This window comes from Formica exsecta, unplaced genomic scaffold, assembly GCF_003651465.1.
Source record: "Formica exsecta isolate Colony F162 unplaced genomic scaffold, ASM365146v1 scaffold149, whole genome shotgun sequence".
NCBI lineage: Eukaryota > Metazoa > Arthropoda > Insecta > Hymenoptera > Formicidae > Formica > Formica exsecta.
Window position 1 is genome coordinate 1,467,803 of NW_021848818.1, and position 10,607 is coordinate 1,478,409.

The 10,607-nt window shown below is 31.5% G+C and overlaps 2 protein-coding genes across 4 annotated transcripts; one reads left to right on the forward strand and one right to left on the reverse strand.

Moving 5' to 3' along the window:
- Positions 1-6: 6 nt before the first annotated feature.
- On the forward strand, positions 7-4,281 carry LOC115232721. Of its 2 annotated transcripts, XM_029802766.1 has the most exons (3): positions 7-1,311; positions 2,367-2,545; positions 3,151-4,281. In XM_029802766.1, exons 2-3 carry the CDS (start codon positions 2,382-2,384, stop codon positions 3,293-3,295), a joined length of 309 nt encoding a protein of 102 aa, XP_029658626.1. In that variant the 5' UTR covers positions 7-1,311; positions 2,367-2,381; the 3' UTR covers positions 3,296-4,281. The 2 variants fall into 2 exon arrangements, with proteins under 2 accessions (XP_029658626.1, XP_029658625.1); XM_029802765.1 differs by lacking the exon at positions 7-1,311 and having other exon boundaries at positions 1,712-2,545.
- Positions 4,282-6,537: 2,256 nt separating this feature from the next.
- LOC115232704 (putative gustatory receptor 28a) lies at positions 6,538-9,502 on the reverse strand. Of its 2 annotated transcripts, none has more exons than XM_029802736.1 (4): positions 7,977-9,502; positions 7,768-7,836; positions 7,609-7,698; positions 6,538-7,508 (listed from the first exon to the last, which is right to left on the reverse strand). In XM_029802736.1, exons 1-4 carry the CDS (start codon positions 9,060-9,062, stop codon positions 7,413-7,415), a joined length of 1,341 nt encoding a protein of 446 aa, XP_029658596.1. In that variant the 5' UTR covers positions 9,063-9,502; the 3' UTR covers positions 6,538-7,412. The 2 variants fall into 2 exon arrangements, with proteins under 2 accessions (XP_029658596.1, XP_029658597.1); XM_029802737.1 differs by having other exon boundaries at positions 7,609-7,712.
- Positions 9,503-10,607: the final 1,105 nt, after the last annotated feature.

Sequence of the window (10,607 nt, forward strand, 5' to 3'; positions counted from 1 at the left end):
TTTTTTTTTTTTTTTTAATATAACCACAGTTATAATCGACTATATATATTATTAAACATATAGCAGGTTGTCGACCTTCCACGAAAGGTATCAACGAAGATATTTGTCGAGTAGCGATCGATGCATCACAATCGATATCACGACTTGGTGAAACGAAAGTGTCTCCTGCATTTAATATATCGCCAAGTCGCTGATATCTCTCTCTGTGGACCATTCGAGATTCTTGTATCGATTCGATGCGCCATCGTACATACAATCCACTTATCTTATCATGTAAAAATACATTACTGTTTCGAAACACACGGAACCTTTTTATAATTCCAACATCTCCTGAAATACAATTAACGATTCACATAATTTATTTGCTTGAGAGCTTTTCTATTCAAGCTTATAATAATTAAGTATTAAGACTTTTGATAATTTGAAAATAATTATTAATTAATATAACAATGAAAAAATATGAAGAAAAGTACACAATAGTAGTATTTACATTATATTTATAATAAGTGACGTTAAATTTACTTATGTATGTATTTTATATAATTGGCCTTATTCTTTTGCTACATAACTTTGCTTCAATTTTTTTATTTGTTTATATGTATAGCACACTTAATTTATTTTATTTTTATTTTACTTTTATAATTTAAATGTAAACTAGATTTAACGTGCTAAAATACCCACATTTTAAATAAAAAGCTAAACTGTAGAAATAATAATTCGCATATTTGCTACGCTCAATTTTATTATCAGGAGAAGATTCTCTCCAAGATTAACTCTGTTAATTCTCGAAATATTTTTCGCGATATTAATGTTAGAAATGGATGACACACATAGTGAGAAAACACGATCTTTTACATAAATAACTGAGTTAAAATTTTGTCTCGCAATTTTAGAAGATTTTCGATAAAACTTGCATTAAAACTCAATTGATTAATTAAAAAATTTTGCACCAAATTTAACATAATGCTAATTTGAAAATTGTACAAGGATAGAAACAAGCAGCATAACCAGCTTGATAAATAAAACGATGCAACTGTCATGTGTATAATTATTCATACAATGCGGTAAAATAATATCAATAAGAAAATAATACTTGTTCTAATTACGTATTTCTTAACGCGAACGAACGATTAAACGAGTCGTCGCACTGTATAACAGCCGACAGCTGTGCGTTCGTTGTTAGCAATGCAATTAAAGACGGAATAACCGAGTGGAAGCACCATGACTCACGGAGGAGAGTGACGATTCAGCGAGAGAAAATGTGAGAGAGCGACCGAAAGAAATCACAAGCCGGACAAACACGGGATATCGGTACGGAAATCGCAAACGAAAAAAACCGTCAGTCGTCGAATCCTCCGCCTGTCATCGGTACGTCACTATAAGTGCACGTCCGTAGTTTCGCCGCATAGTGACAATCATATATATTCTTTTATCAATAAGCGAATAAATTCGGCGAACTATTATATAATCTCTTATCCCCATTACATGTTACTCAACAAAGACAGGCACTTTTCGCGATGTTAACAATCCTGTAAACAGATTTACGCGCCGATTGCGGCGGATGGTTTCGATGTAATCATATCAATCACGCGCCGCTAAATCAATCGTAATGGCATGTTATAAATTTTCCACGTTTTACATAACGACAGCGAGAATTTATTGTAGCTTATACTTGGTTGAGAATCCAAATGAATCATCATATTTTTTTTTTTTTTAATTTTCTTGTGTTATCAAGTACAAAAGAATATCGATAGATATTAAATTAATAATATGTGCATACGCAGACTTTTTTATTCATTCATTCTGGATAATTTAATATACCTGTAAACGTTAATGCTCTCTTCTTAAAGTATAAGCATCAATGTTGTCGCTATCTCAATCGTTATGCGCGGACAGAATGATAACATCCTATTGATAATATCCATCGATTATATCCCCGCGAAGCGAGCAAAATCATTATAACATACATATACATTTGTACGTATCTATTTCAGAGAATCATTTTTTTCAAATCACACAAAACCGATTCCATCGTCATCATGGGCCCGTCGCACTAACTTTCCAGATGCATTTTTTCTTTTAGATTTATCTACTCACGAACAGTCATACTCTTGCGAATTTATTTCTACTGTTACACGCAAGTTCGCTCTTTTGTCATTAATTATTATTACTTCTTTGTATACATCTATAATTTATTGTCGCGTATAATTGACTAGTTCGTGAAATATTCTGGCAAGCAACGTATCCTGCTTCCCAGCAATTTAAAGGCAACGCAAAGTTTGCTTGAATTTATGCATGGCCTCTGGTAGAAACCAATCGCATGTCAACGTCGAAACTCACATTATTGTTTTTAATTCATTCCGCAGGATCCGACTGAGACGATGGGATATGGACCGGGAAATATTCAAATTTCTTTGGCTAACGGGAACATTATGAAGATTCCTCTGGCAAGTATCAATATCAGCGAGGAGGTGAATAAGACCGGTATCTGGCAACAGGTCAACGAAGGCAACGAAAAGTCGAAGCAATCGAAATCACTAATCAAGTAGGTATCGAATTTTAAATAATTGTACGTATCCTTGCAGAGATTACGTAAAGTAAGACATATAAAACTAAATATAATATAAAAATTAGAATAAAAATCATTACATTGTTTTCTTATTTGTATTTTATCTTTCTTCCGATAATAATGTTTTTTTACAATAAATATTATATTTTAATCCTTATATTTTATATTTATGTGTGTGTGTGTTTTATTATTTTTATATTTTTTGCTTGGTTTTAAAGTGTGCATGCAAGATTTTTTCTACAAAAAACCTTTTTCAACATTGTGATGATGATGTATCAATGATTGATCAAATATGTTACGCTTACATATTCATATAAACCCAATGCAAACTGCGTTCATACATTTCACGTAAAATTGAGATGTTGCGAAAGAAAGAAAAGGAGGAGGACGATTGGAAACAAATAGGCAATTATTAAAATATTATTAAACAAAAATGTCAGAGATATCCTATTTCAGTGTTAAAATTTTCTTAACAATAAATATTAAAATTGTGATATTTCTCAAACAGGGAAAGCAGAAATTAATATGAAGACTATTGCCTATAACTGTTAGAACTAATTATATAATTATTTGGCGCACAGTGTGGGAAAACAAAAGAAGCACCCGAAGAAGGACAACTCGCTGTTAGCCGACGAGACAACGAGACTGACGACGATGACCGAAGAGGACGAAGATGACAGTGGAATCTCGATCAAGGTGACAAACGTAAATGACTCTAAATTCTAACTACCATCACCATCACCAAAAACCGACAATTCATATGGCAAGACACACAGCAAGAGCACCAACACACCGGCATGCAACATATCCCATGCACCGCCGCTGTGAGTAAATTTTCAAGCGAGGACGGCATGACAGTCCTCGTCGAGTCGACGTAAAAGCGAATTCAGACATGGACGACTCGTCGTAGAAAAAATGGATTTTCGTAGACGACGAGAATGTGACGATAATCACGCTTTTATCATATAACAATGACAGTATAACAACGGCTATACATGAAATATTAATTCGCGACTGTAATGCACGCAATTCCGCGTGACTTAGTTTTTAGATTCGAAGCTTCATTTTACTCTAGACGTATAAAAATATCATTGTATAATTATTCAAACAAAAAGAGTTTTTTTTTTATTTTATTATTGTTACGAATTCATTTATTACATTATATGTCTAACTACATTTCATTCTTTTCGTCGTATAGCAACATAATCATCTATGAGATTCAGCTTTGCAATTCGTGCTTATAGAAATATATACGGACGTGTCCTGCGTTGATTCGTGCAACAAAGTAATTAAGCACTGATTGAGAAGACGTTACATGTACGTCTGGACTCATTTCTTATCGATGCCCATATTTCACCTTCATATTACTTATCATGTATGCAGTAGTTAATTTTGTAATTATATGCATTTTGTTATATAAGAGGGATAACCATGCATCCAAAATGATCGAAGAAAGACGTAAAATGCGAATTTAAGAAGAAATAGACTGATATAACGTTTTCTCTCTTTGTAGAAAATGGAATGAACGCATCTATAATTGCATGTTCCTTTTTTCATTACGTTATTAACTGTTTTTTTTACCGTTGCATGGATATTAAAAAACTGCTTTTTTCGTCATTTCATTATATCAATACAATGCATAAATAAAAGAAAAAATCTCAAATTCGTTTAAAAAAATTTTCATTGATAATTTATTAAAAATAGAAATTCTTTTATGTCTAATATATATGATATTTTATATATAATATTTTATATATGATATTTTATTATATATCATGTATCATGATTCGGGAATATCCGAACGTGTACAATTCCAATTATTCGAATATTTGAACATTGACAGCTATAGTTTTAAGTTCATTGTAACAACATCTGATTATACGATGTGAATCATAAAAAAAACATGTATAAGAATATCGTATTGCCGTGCAATAACATATTTCTGCGTGTAGATATTAAGTAATTCAAGTAATTTTACAATCATACTATGCCAAAGAAACCCCACATTATATACGTAAATCAATATACTATACGTATATGCTTCCTTTGAGAGATATCTGGCAAGTTATTGCTGGCAAGTGTTGCGGAATACGATACATGCTTAAAAAAGGAAATCTGGCAAAAAACCACTTATTAAGAAAACGCTCCAATTAAATATTATTCATTATCTAATAATACAATGCTGTCGCGACGCGAGCAATAATTATTGAAATTATTTTGTGAGTTAAGAGCAGAAGAAAGAAAATGTTATGTTTACAGATAAACGATATTTATTCTTTCCTCCCAAATCAATATAATGATATATGACTTCTTTTGTGTGTTTCGAAGTACTAACATCGTGCAATTTTTAAAAAAGCAATTTTTGAACACGGAACTCCTTCCGCATTCATAACCGTTTCGCTCATAACCGAGATTAGCTTATAATAGCAATTCATTTTTTGTTGACATTTTAGACAAAAATTTTATTTTAAAGTAAAAATAAATAACGTATCTTTGTTATTTTCTAAAATTCAGAACTCTAGCTAAAATCTTACGCGAGCTAAACTTTAAAATTCTATTTTCATAATTATTTTAATTTCTGAACACCTCCAACTAGCCATTAGCGACAATATATATATTTAAATTAAATTAAATTAAATTTTAATTATAATTATAATATTTAATTAAATTCTAATTATCGTAAAATTAATTTGTTTGTCGCAATAAAAGTTTTACGTACTATAAAATATAGATGCAATATGTGTAATGTTTTATAAAGTAAGGCAGTAATAAAAAGCAATCCCTTGAAGGATAACTAATGTTGTTTGTAATTAAAGGGAAAAAATACAACCGTCGATTTGTAGCCTGTGGCATATAATAATTAATTATGTGACGATTCTTATGACTTTACTGAATGACAATGGATATATTCTGTCGGATATGTAAATAATTATCGATTATTGAAATTAATTGAATAGAAAAAGGAATTTTTAGTACACTATATTCTTGAAAAAAACATAATTTTTCAATTTTAATTAAATTATGTAGCACAAAATATTTCATTAAAATACAATTTACTATATTAAATTGTATAAAAAAAAAAAATAATTGAGGTAACTAATTTCAGAAATTTCAGTATCAAACCAACAGAATAATTGCATTAACAAGAAACGCGTGTAACTTGTACGAATCAGAATATATTAAACAAAAAAATCTTTTCTCAAACGATCTGCAATAGATCTATCAATGATTAAGTATTTAAAAAAAAATGGTTTTTTCGGTTTGTTAACAAAATATAATATTATTTAAGGCATAAATATCCATATGAAATTTCTACAAAATTGAATTTTAAGCCGAAACATGTTTATATATCTTTTTATACGAACATTTTGCTATAACGAGTAGTTCGAGAAAACAGATTTCAATATGGAGCCAATGCGAAACTTACAATATATACGTTCAATATATATGTTCAAAACGTAGGAATGCGCTCAAGGGAAGACCTACTGTGTTAAAACAATATAAAACGTTTATATCATGCTGGAAAGTATAAGCGCGTGTGCGTACTTTTAGTATATTTGTAGAGAAAGAAAAATGTGTGCGCTTGCGTGTAAAGTATTTAAATCATTTGAAAGTCATACGCGAACACGCGTTCGTTAAATATTAACAACGCTTATCTGTTATTGCAATATTAATGTTATATGACGTGACATTTGGAATGCGCAGTATCGTATCGTAAACTGAACGAATAAAAATGTCTAGAAAGTGTGCCATAATCTTAGGAATGCGGGTATATAAATGTGCAAATATTAAATCTATGAATACGTAAAAAAAAAATGTAAAAATTTATCTAATATGGAAAGATGTATGTATGATATGTGTATGTATAGTGCGTTCCACATATCACGCAACAGTGTTCTTCGATGCGTTGAAATAAGAGAACTCTTTCACACATTCGAAGAGCATAGTTTCGCGCATAAATTTCGCAGCGAATTCACGATGATGAATGGGCTATAATTCGCCGACGTAGTATTAATTGGTTGTGATTAGGAAAGACGGAAACTAGTCCCGGAAATTGTCTCGGAAACTAGTTTTCTAGTCAACAAGGAAAGTAGCTAAAATGCCTGTCGTATAATTATAAACCATATGCTGTGTTACTTTAAAATTTAATGTGCAATTATTAAATGTACAAAGATTGAAAGATTTACTATACCGTTTTATGTTATACAAAATGACATTCGTAAACGTGGGCCTACGCTATAGCTGGATAGGATCGCATTGAGAGATGAACTTCGTGAGGTACTTGTAGGAATTAATAGCTTTTAATGACCGTCGTTAGTGACGATCGTATTTGACGATAACGATTGTTTAAAAAATTCCCGAGCCGGTATAACGAGAAAGTATGATCTATGACAGTAAGAAAATTGATTGTTATAAGACATTATTCTTATGAGAAAGATGGAAAATATTGGCAAAATCAATGGATGACGGCATTAAAAAAGAAAATTCACACATTAGAGAAATTTGTACTAGAATTCCATTTTATCATTGTATTCTATAATAATCGAGTGCCGTTCAAGATATGATGTATAATGAATAAATTAATTGATAATTATATGTAATTAATGTATAATATATATTTTTTTACACCTCTTTATCCTTCAGTTCTGTAGAGATCAAAATTGATTACATATAAGAACACATATTAGAGGAAATTACATTAGAAAGTTACGGATACACAGTCATCGTTACAATTCTGCGTACGTGTCGGTATCCATAATTGAATTTATAAAATTCTTCAATTCAAAAAACTTCCTGATACATCGTTGTCTTGTTTATCTTCAATTTGTTATTATTCTGTGTTTTACGAATTTTCACGTGTACAATTACATTGTGATCTCGAGCTTCCCATTTGAAATTGTACAAGTATCACTAGATACGTCACTACCGTACCGATCAGCTGATGATCAAAATTATTATTACTAACAATAAGTATATATTAATTATGGGAATTTTTAATTCTCTCTCTCGTATCATAGCATTATTCTCATTATTCTTACCGAATAAAGAAAACTGTTATCAAGAGTGAAGTATCCATTAGCTGTGAATCGTATCTTACGATGTAGTATTTCAAGCGAAAATTGCTTGAGCTACAACAATAAATCTACAATAAATGTTACAACAAGGAGCATCGTTAAAAGAGATTCATTTATGATTACCTCTGATTTTGCTTCTTTGCCGATCGTACAACTTAAGATGTTATGAACTATATTGCCCGTTTTCTCCATCTATAATAAATTCATAATTGGAATAATATCACGCAATCTCGTAAAATATTCTGTTTTATCTCGCTTTTCATCAGTAAATCGATTAAAGCTATAACTATAATTAGAGCACGATACATAAGCTTGAGTTTGCATTATCCTACCTCGTTCAAAATCTTAGTAATCCTGTTGGTGAGGATAAAAAGGGGGTAAATTAGATATATTAGCCAAAAGATGGTGTTACTAAAAATCTCGTATTCTAAAACTTCGTCGGACATCAACAGAGGCGAGAAAAGGTAATAGCCGTTATATATGAGTGACAAAAAAAGGAAAGTGACGCCGAACAGTATTGGCAATGAGTAAAAATCCGACACGTTCCCCGAGATCTCGCAGAGATGACAATGCACATCTCGCAATTGCAGCAGCTGACGAACGATAGAGTTGCTGACGATGACGCGGCGCGTCTGACAGAAGGACTGCGGTCGAAAATCCGGTGTGCTGACCCTGGACAAGTCCTCTATCGCCCGATTCACGTCGGCGAAGTCCGCCTGGATAATCGTGACCAGCATAAAATACTGTATTATCATCCACCCCACATGAAATGTCGGCAAGATGTCCGACAGCCAGGAAATCGGGCTCGAGTGGAAGGCCAGAACTTCGGTGATCAGGAGAACGATCAGCAGGCAAATGTTCAAGATGCAGACGATGATCAAGGTACACAAGACACGCTGTCGTCGCAGCGGATTATACAGACGATATAGATGATCAATCTCATGCTCAACATCCGTCAATCGATTTATTATCCGCACGAAGAATTTCTGGTCGACGCAATAGAAGAGCAGAATCGTGCAGATCACGATGGTGCCGAGTATAGTTTGTACAAGCTCGATGGCCACGGTCAAATTCGTCTTGTTCTCGTACTTCAGGTTAATTCTGTATGGTATCGACAGATAGTTCGAAGCGACCGTTAAGCTGATTAGCACTGTGTTGTAGACGATACCATATTCGGAATACTGGAATGTATATAACGTCCTCTTTTTCGATGTGTCAATACGATGGGTGAACGTAGCGAGACCGATAAGCTTGAAAAATATTATTAACACCGGAAGCATCCAGAGAGAATTCTTATGCGACTCCGATCTTATTTTCATCACTTTCTGTTTGCTGATTTTTTCCGCCGCATTGTTCACTTTATTTACATTTCCGAATAAATTGCAAATCTTATTCTTGCGATGATTATTTTCCTCCATAATTCACAATTTAAAGTTAATATCTAATTCTTCTCTGTTATATTTTATCAATTTATATATATTCATGCGCTCTTTCATGACTTATAAATATTTTCTGTTGTTTCCATATTTTAATTAAATATATGTATATAAATTTTATATTACAAATATATGCATATATACACTTTTATAAACTATCTATGTGTATAAATACTTTTTTTAGATTTATACATTGTCATTTGAAATCTTGCTTGTTATAAGATAATATCATTTCACATATATATAATTTATAATTAGATAAAGAGATTGTTTTTTATCGATATCTATCTTTCCAGTTATTGCGAGTCGAAATTAATCGTATTTGTTTAAACGTCATATAAGACCAATTATCAAAATTAGTAAATGACACTGCGCTCTGCGTCGCGCATTATTCATACGAAGGCACTAAACGTATGTAGGGAGAAATTTTCATAAATGCCTTCCTCGCGATCGCATCATGTATGCAAAACATTAAATATTAAGTCCGTGAGACCCATAAGCATGTAATAAAAAACCTGAGGCTAACACTTTTATTCTGTACCACCCGATACCAATCCCGCGATAAAATAGCAGATTACAGAGTAGGAAGCACGTTGTGTTATGTATTATTAGTGACATCCACTGAGACTCTCTGGAATATTTATTGCTGCATATACAATATGGCATGATAAACGGGTACGATATGAATACAGGATATGTTGCTTGCGTTTTTTCCAACTCTAATGTTAGTTAGATTATCGTAGTAATTAATGCAAACATGGCTTGAAAATTTCCTCATAACTTCAACAATCCGTCACAATTATTAAATTTTTATAGAAATATATAAAAATTGTTTAGCCTTCAACACAAAATTCTGTCATATCAGCGATAATTTTTTTACGAAATAAGCATACGTATATCTTACTGCTTTATATAAAATATTTGTTTTATTGTCAACGAGAATTTTGTCATGTGACGATTTATCTTAGAATACAAAACTCACGTATTGAATATTGTTTTTTGCGTTTTCTTGATGTAATTTAGACATTCTTTGTTTTTTTGGGGTTTATGTTCGATTATCTTCATTCATAATATAATTTGAAATTATGAGATTTCTCTTTTTATGATTTGATAAAAATATTTTTCGTTTCTCATTTTTTAATTCTACATGTATCTAAAATACCTATATAAAAATAAAATAATACGTTGAAGCAAGATATAAACTTAGATTGTACACTCGTATATTATCTATTCCATAGTATCTGTACAAGTTCTATGCACATACACGTTATAAATCAAGCATTTACATCGGTTTTTCCCACTGTAATGTGATCTTGCTTCTATAGAATTGACTTTTAAGTATTCATAACTCATCTTTGAATTTATTATCGAAACGAAGTTATAAAACCATGTTACGAGCCTCTTACAAATAATAAAACAATATTAAAACATAAAAGTAGATAAATATAGCTAATACAAATAATTCGATCATCATACCTCGTTATATTAAATTTTCATTGTTTTAGATATGCGATTTTATTAACAAGA